We start from the raw sequence: 14,057 nt of genomic DNA, 5'->3' as shown, positions 1-14,057 counted from the left end.
AATGAAAAGACGACATACACGTACACAGCACACAGATAGAAAGACGGACATACGGCCAGACAGATATGCAGACAGATGGACTGACGAATAGGCAGACAGACAGACCGGCACGGACCTTCTCTCCCTTTGCTAGGATTACAAGAATTTCAAGAGCGGCAGAACATACGCAATAAATGCACGTTTAGAGCTGACCCGGAGCTAGATATTTCAGCAGTCTGGTGTTATGTTGGGGTTTAAAAAAAAAATCTTTCGGAACTGAAAGAAGAACGCCCGGAGAAGACAAACTCACGTTTCCCCTCCATTCCAACCCCCCCACCTCCCGCCCCGCTCCTCCACGCCTTCGCCTCCCCCCCACACACACTCCCCGCCAGTCACCACCGCCCCACCCCCCACCCCCCTTCCCCAGCCAAGAGAGCCGACGGCGGCTGTTGGTTCTTAGGGGTTGCATTCAAAAGTGTGGCCGGTATTCATGACTTTAAGTGGGTGTTCTTCCCCACCCCCTCACCCCCAAAGCTCCTACCCCCCCACCCCTCCCAGTCTAGTTTCACCCTCCCCCTTGCTACTACGCAAACAAGAACTCCAACGATTCCCCCTAGTCCAGATTTGATTTCAGGCAGCGTATGCACCTAAAACAGATAATTGGGAAGGTGGAAAATGTCACCTGATTCACACTGAACTTTTGAAAATCTCCCCACCCCCAAACACACATACGCACACACACACACACACACACACACACACACACACACGCACACACACACACACACACTAGGAGACCGCCCACCGCAAACAGCTAAGACCCCCATATAGATTTAAAGAGAGACTGCACTCCGATTCTGACGTTCATTGAATAGAGCAGTCTGACTAGTGGTGCTCTCTCCTCCACTTGATATTGTTGCTCTCTCGCTCGCTCACACACGCACACACATACACATACGCTCGTTCGCTCGTTCACTCACTCTACTCACTCACTCACTCACTCACTCACTCACTCACTCACTCACTCACTCACTCACTCTACTCACTCACTCACTCACTCACTCACTCGTATCCTGAGGATGTTAAATCAGAGAAACCAGCCGGGCATGCTTTTACTCCTGATCCTGCTGTGCCAGCTCATGGAAGATCGCACAGTCCAGGGTAAGTAGACTAAGATTTTTTTGTTGGACTGATTTGTCTAGTACTTTTCTGTCTACCCGTAATAATCTGTTCTGTGCTGTTCTGCCTCTGCTTAACGACTCTCTTTGAAGATGGATCGTTGTACCAAGTTAACTGCAGCGGAATGTACAGGAATAGGAAAACTTAAGGAAGTGACATTCCGGACTGCAAGCAGTATTTATTGCTTTGGTTATCATTAACAATATAAAGAGAGAATGAGCAATAGTTCAGCAGTTAGGAGTGGATGCTCAAAGTTACTGCTGTAATTAGTTTAGAGATGTTATCTCCTCTGGTTGGGGGTGGCGGGGGGGGGGGGAGCATCAGTATACTGAAGATACAAGCGACCCATTTACAAAGTAATTATGTATATTATGTATGTCTATTTTTTACTGCTTTCCTGTATAACTTTATTATGTGACTTTGGGGGACTCTGAATTTACTTCTGTGTCTAGGAAACGTGGTTCCAAAAACTTGGCACAAAGCTAATATTGGCGGAGGAAGTTTTTCAGTGGAAAATAGCTTTCTGCTCTGTGGATCCTTCCTTTCCTCTCCCCAAATTTATTCCAAGCACCAATCCAGGTGGTATGCAAGATGCCCTTTAAAAAAATCTCCCACCAAAGCCACTGTAATTGTCAATAGATAACCACAAGGAATTCACAAACTGATTAAAATTCGTAGATATAGGTAGACTAAATGACTAAGACCTTGAAGGAGACTTTTCAGAAGAAGGCTGCTTGCTTAAGTTATTGTTTGAGGAACTTTTTTTTTTTGATGCAATAGCCTACAAACCATTTGCTAGTATCAATTAGTATTGATTGAGTTGCTGGGGGAAAATCACATCGATGATTCATTGTAGATTCATCCTAACCAAAATCCCTGCATTATAAACCCAAGAGTTGTTTGAACAGAATTTTTGGCTTGGGCCAATATAGGACATCGGAACTTTTTTTTTTTACATTAAAAGAATTAAAAAAAAACCTTTCAGGTTTAAGCAGCACTGCACATATTTCATCATGCTTCCCAGAAGATGACACATTAACCTGTAGCTTTAGCAGCCATATCATTGTTATTTTAAACTTTTTAAATGCCTTCTGGCATTGCCTCCTAGCTTTCTGCTGGAGTTACATACAATTTGTCCTCCCTTCTTGAGATAACTAGCAAATTCGTTTAGTACGAGTTGGGGGCACTAGAAGCAGCAGACTTCAGGCATTTCGAAATGACTGTAGGGACAGGCGAGAGAACTTCCCCCAATTCTTGAAGATTGCAAAATGGGCCGTTGGACTGCAACTCTATGCTGCAGCAGCAGCAGCAGCAGCAAGGCAGCAGCTAGGCAGAGTCTGGTCGTGCAGAGGTTGTTCTGTTTTGTGTGGGGTTATTTTCCTTTCATTTTTCAGAAGTGCCTTTTGCTCAGCTTTTTGGTGTTCTGTGTATGTGTGCGTGTCTTTTTAAGTTCCTACTTTCCTAACCCCTGTCACAAATAATACCTACACCGCCTACATGAAACCAACATGTAAAAACATCCGTCGCATCCTGTTTTTGTCAGGTTATTTAAGCTGCTCTTCGAGTTGCTGCAGGTTATGAAATGGGACGAATAAAAGTAAACAGTCTAGTAAAAGTCAATGAAAGCTGCACGTGTTGTGTCTGGGTCACTGGTAACTGACACTGATATGGCTGGAACGCTCTCTCTCCCCTCTCCCTCTCCCTCTCCCTTTTCAATTCTCTTTTCCCAATTCGTACTTTCATATTCTCTCTCTCTCTCTCTCTCTCTCTCTCTCTCTCTCTCTCTCTCTTCCTCCCTTCCCCCTCCCTCCCTCCCTTCCTCCTTCCTCTTCTCCCTCCCTCTCTCTCCTCTCTCCTCCCTCCACCTCCTCCTCCTCTCTTCGCTCCCCCTTCTCCCTGTCTCCCGTCTCCCCTCCCTCCCGTTGTCTGTGTGTCTCCCTCCCTCTCTCCCCACCCACTCCACCCCCTTTCTCTGTTACAGCTGGGAATTGCTGGCTCCGGCAGGCAAAGAACGGTCGTTGCCAGGTCTTGTACAAAACTAATCTCAGCAAAGAAGAGTGTTGCAGCACGGGGAGGCTTAGCACTGCGTGGACTGCAGAAGACGTGAATGACAACACGCTTTTCAAGTGGATGATTTTTAACGGGGGCGCCCCGAACTGCATCCCTTGCAAAGGTAGAGCTACTCTTTTAAACTTTCAGGCCATTCAATAGAGGGCGTTCCACTGGCAGCTTCTTTCCTATCCTAGGAGGCAAAATGAGGCATTTTTGGTGTTAGGAAGAGTGGGGCTGGAGGATTGGGTGTCTTTTGTCTATGGATTTAGTTTAAGGGGTTTCTCTCGCATCCTTAAGATGATAGCGTGTTTGAAACGCGCCTTTTGGAGACTTCCGACAAAGAACCGATCTACAAAGGTCTATATGCTTCTTAGTCCGATGTGGGTAGAGAAGTCAACAGCAGAACCCTCTGGCGAATTTTTTGGATGAATGAATTACTGACCTGGACAGCACCTTCGCTCTCCCCTAAAAACCCTTTTCCTCTTGAAGGACTAGTTTCTCTGCTCGGTAGTTCCAGGTTGCACAATTATGAAGGGCACAAATGATCCTCGTGGCTGACCTGGAGACTAGCCCTTCTATAAACGATACCTCTTTCCAACTCCTAGAAACGTGCGATAACGTGGACTGTGGACCTGGAAAGAAATGCAAAATGAACAAGAAGAATAAACCTCGGTGTATCTGCGCCCCGGATTGCTCCAATATCACTTGGAAGGGCCCTGTCTGTGGAATTGATGGCAAAACCTACAAAAATGAATGTGCTCTCCTCAAAGCCAGATGTAAAGAGCAGCCAGAGCTAGAAGTCCAATACCAAGGCAAATGTAAAAGTAGGTTTGGAGTTCTTGAAACAAGCATCCTCTTCCTCTAGCTATCTTTTAAGCAGAAGTAAACTTTGTGGTAGTTAGAAGCTGAAAACTCTATTATCATCTTTAAAATGGGACTATCCTCAAAGGATTGTTGTGTGGATCAAATTAGCTAATGATTGTATGGGGCTTCCCAGATCTTAAATGGCTACATAAATGTGAGCTGCCACCATCGTTTGGGCCATGTTACCTCCAACAGTAAGGAATGCCAAATAAAACCATTTGGGGCTACTAAATTAATCTTAAACAGTCAAGAGTCCAAAGAAAGTCAGTGCATTGTCCTGAAAGAATTCCCAAGTATGGTTTGAAAAGATGGAGGCTTGTTTCAGGATTTGAGTGATAATATTGAAAGTTCCCTCCCGAAGGGCCAGGCTATGCCTATTAATGTTTGTATGTGTGTTTCTGTCTTTATTTCAGAGACCTGTAGGGATGTTTTATGTCCAGGCAGTTCCACGTGTGTGGTGGATCAAAGCAATAATGCCTACTGTGTGACATGTAATCGGATTTGTCCAGAGCCTACCTCCTCTGAACAGTATCTCTGTGGGAATGATGGAATAACTTATGCTAGTGCCTGTCACCTGAGAAAGGCTACCTGCCTGCTGGGCAAATCGATTGGATTAGCCTACGAGGGAAAATGTATCAGTAGGTATTCTGGTTTGGGGAAGGGGGGGTGCTGTGGGGAGAGATTATGAGTAGCTAGTTACAGCTTGATTGCCTGGTTGTCAACAAACAAACAGACCAAAAGCTCTCCTGAGCAAGTCACTTCCACTGGCAGGGAGATGTTTTCCATTTTTGATAAACTGGCTACAGCTTGCCTCATGGAAACAGCTGTCTTCAGGAAGTGTTGGCAAACATGTATAAATGCCAGTAAGAAGTATGAACCAATTGATTTTCCATCTTTCCCTCACCCCAGCTCAGAACTCATTCAGTTTGTTGATTTAAAGAGAAATTGTTGTATTACAGAAAAGAAATAAATAGGTTACTAGTTCCAAAGCTAATTGAAACTATGAAATATTATTACTTTACCCAATGGTCATATTTCTTTTTTTAATAATCCCTTTTTTGCCTTGAACTTTGGGAGTCCATTGATCTTTACTAAAATAAAATGTCTCCCAAGATTATGAATAAAATCTCCTTTCATGCACTGTGTATTATAAAAAACCCTTACTGTGACTTCTGTAGTTTTGTGCTTTAAAAATTAGCATTTAGCATCCTTTTATTCCAAATATTTTTAAATGATTTAAGAGCAAAATATATCATTTGAAGCTCCAAGGTAATTTCTAATCTTAGGATAAAAGAGATAAGTGCCTAACTTGAGGGAAACTGCCCTGGCAGTGAGAAATAGATTACGAAGTTAAGTGTGTGTGTGTGTGTGTGTGTGTGTGTGTGTGTGTGTGTGTGTGTGTGTGTGTGTATGGTGTGATTTGAAAGGGAAATGCTGGGGAGGTATGGTAAAGGCAAGAAAGAGAGAAAAGAAGGAAGGGGAAGAAGCAAAGATATAACTTTACTTATCACAGATATATTATATCGTAGAAGCAAAATCCTGTGAAGAGATCCACTGCAGTGGTGGAAAGAAATGTTTGTGGGACTCCAAGGTTGGTAGAGGCCGGTGTTCACTCTGTGATGAGTTGTGTCCTGAGAGTAAATCTGATGAGGCTGTCTGTGCCAGTGACAATGCCACTTATGCCAATGAGTGTGCCATGAAGGAGGCTGCCTGCTCCGCAGGTGTGGTCTTGGAAGTAAAGCACTCAGGATCTTGCAACTGTAAGTGTTACTTTTAACCTTGCAGCACTTTAAGGTACTGAAGGCAATCCTTAGGTAACAAAGTCTTAGGGGGAAAGAAGTAAGGAAAGAGGGAAAGGTGGAAGCAAGGAGAAGGGAAGGAAAGAGGAATGAAGGAAAGGAAGGAAGAAGAAAGGAGGGAGGGAAGGAAGGAGGGAGGGAAGGAAAGAGAGAAAGGAAGGAAGCAGAAGGGAAGGAAGAAAAGAAAGAAGGAAGGAAGGGAGGGAGGAAGGAAGGAAGGAAGGAAGGAAGGAAGGAAGGAAGGAAGGAAGGAAGGAAGGAAGGAAGGAAGGAAGGAAGGAAGGAAGGAAGGAAGGTAGGTCTAGGTAAAGATTTTGCTATAGGAAGTAGATGATTAGTAAATGGTACCAGCTCTTCAGTAATCATCAGAGGGAGTTCCTGAAATGTTATCAAGATACTTCTTCTTCTTCTTTTTTTCTTGTTGTTGTTTTAGAATATCATGTCATCAGCTAGGGGTTTCCTATAAGAACATCTTTCAAGCTGTTTTGCTCTAATTTGTCTGTTCTGTGTGCTTTGCTGTTTGCTTTATTAACACTTGGATATAACCTAACTCCATAAAACATTTTTTTAAAAAGACAGCTATATATTAGCCTATGGGCAACTGCTTCTTTGCAGATAGCCACTACTAACTTTGAATTAAGGACTCCAAGCAATTAAACCTAGAACACAAGAGCGCTTTTTATCTGATTTCAGGAATCTGCCAGTAAAACCTGAGCCATTGATTCTTCAGAACTTTCTGCAGTTTTTGACTTCATAAATTATGTCTTAAAAAAAAAAAACCTTATTGCATAACAGCAGATGCCAAAGAGCATCTCACTGCAAGTCACATAAAAATACACCGCTGTATTATGGCTGTTTCAGAGGGCTTTGAAAGCGTGCACTGAGCTGCTTCTGCGCTGTTGTTGTCCTTATTTAAACAACAGCTCCCCTGTATTCCCCCATCTAGCCATTACTGAAGACACGGAAGAGGAGGAGGAAGATGAAGACCAGGACTACAGCTTTCCTATATCATCAATTCTAGAGTGGTAAACCATCAGTGTTGGGATAGCCCTTAGGCAAAAAAAAAGAAAGAAAGAAAGAAAGAAAGAAAAAAAGAAAAGAAAAAAGAAAAGAAAAAAAGAAAGAAAAAAACTCAGTGTCCATACTGTAAATAAGTGTATGCTTATTTATTTTGGGGGGAAAAGTACACAGAAAGGACTTTTGTCCTGCAGCCCTCTCCCAGGCAACCTTCCCACTGACTTGACACAGGAGAGGCCGTCAGTGTGAGGTCTACTGGATGGGGCTGATAGTTGAGACTTGTAGACATTTATTTATACTGTGTCATGTTTTATAATTTATACATAAAATGTCTGGTTGACTGTACACCTTGTTTTTGAAGAAATTTATTCGTTAAAGGAAAAGCAGTTGTTATTTATTGTGAGGTCTCTTGCTTGTAAAGTAAAAAGCTTTTTTTTTCTTGTAAAACATTTTAATCCATTCCTTAGCACTCACTCACCTGTCACCTTTGGTCCACTGCTGTTTAATTCCCTTTTCACTTTAATGAACATGCATGTCAGTTTCTATCATGTTTATTTATTGGATTTTCAGCGGACAGTTCTGTACATTCATGATCCCTGGGGTTTTTGTTTACAAGGAACCTTGACTGACCAAAAGGCATTATAACTTGACTCAAATGGAGAGTACAGTGGTCCCATCATAAAGGAAACTCCTGCTTCAGTTCTCTTTCATTCTACCCAAGATAGTCTGGGGACACCAGTATTAGAGTGAAACAGATATGTTACTATACTTTGAAGATTCACAAATCCAAAGATTTAGGGTGAGAAAGATGACCAAAAGGGATGTGGGGGTGTCATGGTAGTGGAGGGGAGATTAATAGATATATACCTATTTTTAGGTGTTTCCTTTCAGCTGGACTGCTGTACCCTTTAAATTAGTTCTTTTTTCAAACAATGTGTCATTAAAAGGTAGATTAAAGCTTTATCAGTTCAAGTTTCTGGCTTCTCATAATACTTTTTTTCTGATGCAATTTTATATTTTCAAACATGGCAAGTTAAATATAAATTCATTTAAATATATAGTTTTGTACTTTTCTACCATGTAAATGTGCAATGTATATAAAAAATTATGATGTGTATTTGTAAATAAATGATGAGTGAAAAATTTTTTTAAAAATGTTTTAAAAAAATGCCTGAATTCTTCAGTATGGAAAGAGAGTAGATTGGGCTTTGGGTCAGTGATCCTCATTATGTGATATGATAGTTGATGCATAATCTACCAAAAATAAGCATACATGATGGCAGCATCTCCAAGGATTGGTTACTTATAAACAGTTTTAGTAGAGTTTAAATGTAATAAGAACTGAGATTTTTTTTTTGTACCTGGTGCCAGTCTTTCTCTAATTAAACTTCAACTGAAATAGACAAAGAGTCAGTGTGGTTTCCTATTTTCAAACACCCTCTCAAGAGGGGCCGGGATTTTTCTCCTTAGTAACTTGCTTCCTCCTTTGGTCTGTCTGTGTTGAGAACTTTCATCTATGCCCAGTTCAGTTTGAATCTACTCATCCCATTTACCAAATGAGGTTAGTCCTGGAACATCAAAAGGAGCCTTATCACAAAGAAGGGGTCCCAAAAGACTCTGTAATAAAGTACATCACCCAACTGTCTCACACACATCCTATGCAAATGAATTCCCTTTTCCTTAAATTGGAAAATCTCTGTGGCCTTAGCCTAAAAGAGGGAATTAGAGGGGGATAAAAGTTGGGGCAGCTTAGTTTTTTTTTTTTTTTTGGTTTTTAGTGAGGCAATTGGGGTTAAGTGACTTGCCCAGGGTCACACAGCTAGTAAGTGTTAAGTGTCTGAGGCCAGATTTGAACTCAGGTACTCCTGAATCCAGGGCTGGTGCTTTATCCACTGCGCCACCTAGCTGCCCCAGCAGCTTAGTATTGACACTCTGAAATGATCCATTTACACTAATAACACTTTTTCAAGAGGGCATAAAACACTTTTGAGATAATGAAAGATTGTAAAATGTTGAGTTGGAATGAAATTTTCACCAGAATTGTTTCTACACAAGACAAAATGAAGTCATGTTTTGGTAATTAGACAATTCTGATGTACAGTATTATATTTAGGTACTGAATTTTCCAGTGTAATCATCTATGGATATGAAATAAACTGAACATTTGCCCTCAAATGGTTGATTTACTTTCTTCTGGGTGGAAAAAGCCATAGATAGTTAGGTAGCTAGATAGCTAGATAGATCTATATGGGCATAGATAGATTAGATATACATATAAAGATCTAAGAAATACCAAATCCAAATAAATAGAAGTGCAGGATTGAGTGGAAAGAAGTTAATATTAGCAATACTATTACATAAATAAGAGTGCTTAAGGCAACTATCACAACAATTCTTTTTAAGCAATTCTCTTTTTAGAAAACCATGGTAATAGAATGGATTTCTACCAAAAAAAAGGAAATAAGGAAGGAAAAAAGAAAGAAAAAGAAAGACATCAGAGAACTTTGAATGGAAAATGTGGTCACAACATGAGAAATTTGGTAGGCAGAGAGGGGAGTCACATTTTAGTATGAGCTTGTATAATAATTAGGAAGCCTGTTGGGTTTTGTTATCCTTCAGCCCTGGATTCCCAGAGGGAGGGAAAACGGAGGTGTAGAAAACAGACAGGCTGCCATTAACCGCAAGAAGAAGAGGGTCATAACTTCTCCTGTACTGAGAAGCTACTGAGTTGCCACTAGGGAAAGGCTCTCCGAAAAGGAAAAGAGAGATGGGCAGATAGAGTTTCACAGCCTTTCCGGGCGTTGATTTGTTACTTTGTCCTGGGATGCTGTAGAAGGTTTAAAGCTGCCACTAACCTGATCAGAGTAAAAATGTCTAATTTAATGGGAATCGATGTGTGTCTTGGCAACAGGGAGTGATAAAATCAACAGCTTGCCTTTTAAACAGCATCCAGATTATTTCTTTTAAAGTCTAATTTCACCTCTTTGTATATCAATCAATCCTTTCAGGACCCAAATAGTATTTCATTTTCTTTCCTGATGTTTCTACTTTTGGCTTTTACCAACAATTTTGTATTGGGCTAATTTGCACATCCCACCCCCCTCCAGATTCTAAAGTTTTGTCCAAAATCAAAATTGGACTAACACTCAATAGACAACTGTTTGAACTAAAAATAGGGGCTGGGACTAGACCTGTGATCTCGTTGGTATAGGGAATTCCCAAATGAGGAAATGGTAATGCAGTTTAGTAATTACACTCTTTGAGACCTTCCTTACAGTACTGAAATTGACTCGACCAAAGTCACACAGATAGTACGTATTAGAGTAAGAACTTGAAATACAGTCCTTAGCTCTGAGACCAGCTCTCTTACAATGTGGTGCTTCCCCAAATTCAAAAGTATGACTCCCCGACACATACACACACATTCATTTACATTTAGAATGTTAGTAAGAGATATGGCTACTGATGACGAATATTATTAGCACACATACTTTATGCAACATGGATAGCAAATAAAAATAAAAAGAATCAAAGGGAAGATCTTTTCTGATTTTCATTTTCATCCATGGTGTTCTATTTCAAACATATTCTAAAATGTGGGATAGACCATCATTCTACAAACCAAAAATGGCATAGCTGGTATGATCACAAATATCTTCTTGAATAATGAATGTACCTTAAGACACTCTAGTGCCTGCCCTATTTTTGTGGTATAAAGTTGTTTGCATGTCATCTCTCTCATTAGACTGTGATCATGTTGAGAGCAGGGATTGTTTTTGTGTTTCTTTGTGTTCCCAAAACTTAGCACAATGCCCATCACTTAGTAAATACTTAATAAATGCTTGCTGACTTGACTTCAATAAAAGAAACTCCTACTGGAGAACTCTTCCTGTCCATAAGAAGGCAACTGAAATATATATTAGGAATCATTTCAAAAGAAGCCACTTTGTGGCATTAAAATTATTGGGAAAATTAGAATATCTACTCTTCATCCAAGTCCTCTTAATAATAGCTAACATTTGGGGCAGCTACGTGGCACAGTGGATAGAGCACTAGCCCTGGAGTCAGGAGGACCTGAGTTCAAATCTGGCCTCAGACACTTAACACTTACTGGCTATGTGACCCTGGGCAAGTCACTTAACCCCAATTGCTTCACAAAAATAATAATAATAATAATAGCTAACATTTAAATAGTGCCTCTATTTGCCAGGTGCTATGCTAAGCACTTTATTAGATGCTATTATTGTCCCCATTTTTCAGATAGGGAAATTGAGGCACACAGAAGTTAAATGATTTGTCCAGGATCACACAGCTAGAAAGTATCTGATGCTGGATTTGAAGTCAGGTCTTCTTGACTCCAAGCCCAGCACTCTATCCACTATGTCACCCAACTTTTCCCCATCTTAGATGAGACTTACAATCAGCCAGACTTCCTGACACCTTTCAAATGTTCTACCTGACAAGGTATATTCTTATTTTGAGTATCATACTACTGATCAATATGATCAATGCCGACTAACAAAAATATGAGGCAAGCCTCTAATAGGAAGTGCTGCTGACCAGGAAGAAGACTGAAGCACTTAGGAGAGAAGGGAAAAGAGGAAGACTGGACATAGCCATAGTTTCTTTCTCCATAATTAGATGCTGGGACTAGATAATAATAATCGCTCATACTGGGAAATTTGAGATGTCATGATATTTCACATAGAAACAAAACACAATCATCAGGTTGAACATTTAGCCAGATTTATTGAGTTTCTACTTCCTATAGCCAAAAAGGCAAAATTCATGGCAACAGATATTTTGCTTTCTTTTCAATGGAATTTTAGAATGGCCTCATGGAAAATCACTTGTCTCTAAACAAGCTGTGGGGAGGGCAATCAGGGTTAAGTGATTTGCACAGTGTCACACAGTTAGTAAGTGTCAAGGGTCTGAGGTAGGATTTGAACTCAGGTTCTCCTGAATCCATGGCCAGTGCTTTATCCACTGTGCCATCTAGCTGTCCCACTTTTTTTTTATCCCAAGCCCTGATCCCAGGAGATCACTAGCAATCAAACACATGAAATCAACATGCTTTATAGAAATTCTTTCTTGTATGGCATGAATAAAACTACTTTGACATAGACAACAGACGTATTTGCAAGTTTGGCTTACATTTAATATGCATGTATTACATCAAAACTAGTTTTCCATAGAGAGTAACTAGTAGGGGCAGCTAGGTGGCGCAGTGGATAGAGCACTGACCCTGAATTCAGGAGGACCTAGTTCAAATCTGGCCTCAGACACTTACTAGCTGTATGACCCTGGGCAAGTCACTTAACCCCAATTGCCTCACCAAAAAAAAAAAAAGAAAAGAAAAGAAAGAAAGAAAAGAAAGAGAGTAATTAGTATCAGATTTTTAAAGGATAAATTTTATTCTAGTGAATATCAATGATCACAATTTAGAAAAATGACTCAAGTATAAATTAATATTTACAACAGGGGCAGCTAGGTGGCACAGTGGATAGAGCACTGGCCCTGGATTCAGGAAAACCTGAGTTCAAATCCGGCCTCAAACACTTAACAATTACTAGCTGTGTGACCCTGGGCAAGTCACTTGACCCCAATTGCCTCACCAAAAAAAATTTTTTTTTAATATTTACAACAATGATGTTCCTGAAATTAAACCAGTGGCAAATAACTCATTATTCATGGATTATTAGTTCTAGAAGAGACCGCAGAGTCATCATTTAGTTCAACCATTTCATTTGACAAAAGTAGGTCAGAATGGTAAAATGAATAAACCAAGATTTACACATCATAAAGAGCAAACTCAGAATTCAAACCCAGGTCTTCTGACTCTAGACTCAGTATGTTTTCCGGTACATTATAGTCATAATTTCCAATTAGAGATGTTCTCTTCATCACATTAAAGAGGGTCATTTTTCATTGCTTCCCCAGGAGATATGCAAGATGATTTTAATGGCATTCTTATGTCCTCAAAAACCATCTTTCAGATGGTTCTCCATTTCTTAAGTTTGAGTTTGAAGAAGCAATTGCCATAAAAATCAAAACTGACTCTAAGAATTTAAAATTCAGAGATAGGTCTTATTAAATTCAAAATCTAGTTTTGTCTTAGAAATATGGTAATACTGGAAAGACTTATGTGAACTGATGCAAAATGAAATGAGCAGAACCAAGAGAACATTGTCCATATCAATAGTAATATTATATGATGATCAACTGTGAATGACTTAGTCATTATCAGCAATACAATGATCCAAGACAATTCCAAAGGACTCATGATGAAAAACATTATTCACCTTCAGAGAGAGAACCAATGAACTCTGAGTAGAAATTGAAGCATACTTTTTAAAAACATTATTTTTCTTGTTTTTTTTTCCTTTGGATATATGTCTTCTTTCACAATATGACTAGTAAGGCAATATGTTTTGCATGACTAAACATGTATAACCTATATCAAATTGCTTACTGTCTCAGGCAGGTGGGAGGTGAGAGAGGGAGAGAGAAAATTTGGAACTCAAAAATATTTTGAAATGAATGTTTAAAATTGTCTTTACATGGAACTGGGTGGGGGGGGAAATATTATTAGAAGAAAATAAATATGATAATATCCAGACAAATTGCTACTCAATCTACTTTGCAAATTGATGACAATTGTGATCTTGAGCAACAACAAATTATAAGTAGAGAGAAGATGGATATTAGAGATTTTGTTCTCAGATGAAATGTGAAGCAGGATAAAGAATAAAAATGAGTGACAAATAAGATACATTTTGAGGCCCCAAAATAAAAGAATTAAAGCAACCATGATGGATCATGTAATGGCTGTCATCTCATCAAAGGATTTTTTTTAAAGCAAAACTCTAATTCAGCCAATGGAATTAGGTGATGGTGGGAATAAAACAACATCTGTGTCCACCATAACACCTATTAAAAGTAAATTGTGAATGTCTTCAGCAAAAAAATGTGCACCAAGATACTTAGACCACATCTGGGTCCTTAGGTTCTGAGTGTTTTCTTTTATGAAGGATATTGAAAAACTGGAATGGGTCCCCAAGAAAGAAAGCCACAATGATATGATGATCAGGGTACTGTGCTAGATAAGGATCAATAGACAGAATCAGAGATGTTTTACCTAAAGAAGAGAATGGGGGAGGGGGGAGA

The 14,057-nt window shown here is 39.9% G+C and overlaps 1 protein-coding gene across 2 annotated transcripts; it reads left to right on the top strand.

Annotated features, from left to right (window-relative positions):
• Positions 1-748: 748 nt before the first annotated feature.
• FST (follistatin) lies at positions 749-8,230 on the top strand. Of its 2 annotated transcripts, none has more exons than XM_043975463.1 (6): positions 749-1,140; positions 3,140-3,331; positions 3,816-4,034; positions 4,488-4,712; positions 5,604-5,834; positions 6,820-8,230. In XM_043975463.1, exons 1-6 carry the CDS (start codon positions 1,059-1,061, stop codon positions 6,900-6,902), a joined length of 1,032 nt encoding a protein of 343 aa, XP_043831398.1. In that variant the 5' UTR covers positions 749-1,058; the 3' UTR covers positions 6,903-8,230. The 2 variants fall into 2 exon arrangements, with proteins under 2 accessions (XP_043831398.1, XP_043831399.1); XM_043975464.1 differs by having other exon boundaries at positions 6,567-8,230.
• The last annotated feature ends 5,827 nt before the right edge of the window (positions 8,231-14,057 follow it).

This window comes from Dromiciops gliroides, chromosome 1, assembly GCF_019393635.1.
Source record: "Dromiciops gliroides isolate mDroGli1 chromosome 1, mDroGli1.pri, whole genome shotgun sequence".
In the NCBI taxonomy this organism is placed as follows: domain Eukaryota; kingdom Metazoa; phylum Chordata; class Mammalia; order Microbiotheria; family Microbiotheriidae; genus Dromiciops; species Dromiciops gliroides.
The sequence above is the reverse complement of the archived record's forward strand: the minus strand, read 5'-3'. Positions and strand labels throughout refer to the sequence as shown.

Excerpts from the sequence above, each read along its gene's own strand:
- FST (XM_043975463.1), top strand. The coding sequence starts at position 1,059 with ATGTTAAATCAGAGAAACCAGCCGGGCATGCTTTTACTCCTGATCCTG. Across the intron at positions 3,332-3,815 it reads GAACTGCATCCCTTGCAAAG|AAACGTGCGATAACGTGGAC; the intron begins GTAGAGCTACTC and ends TCCAACTCCTAG. Across the intron at positions 5,835-6,819 it reads GCACTCAGGATCTTGCAACT|CCATTACTGAAGACACGGAA; the intron begins GTAAGTGTTACT and ends TCCCCCATCTAG.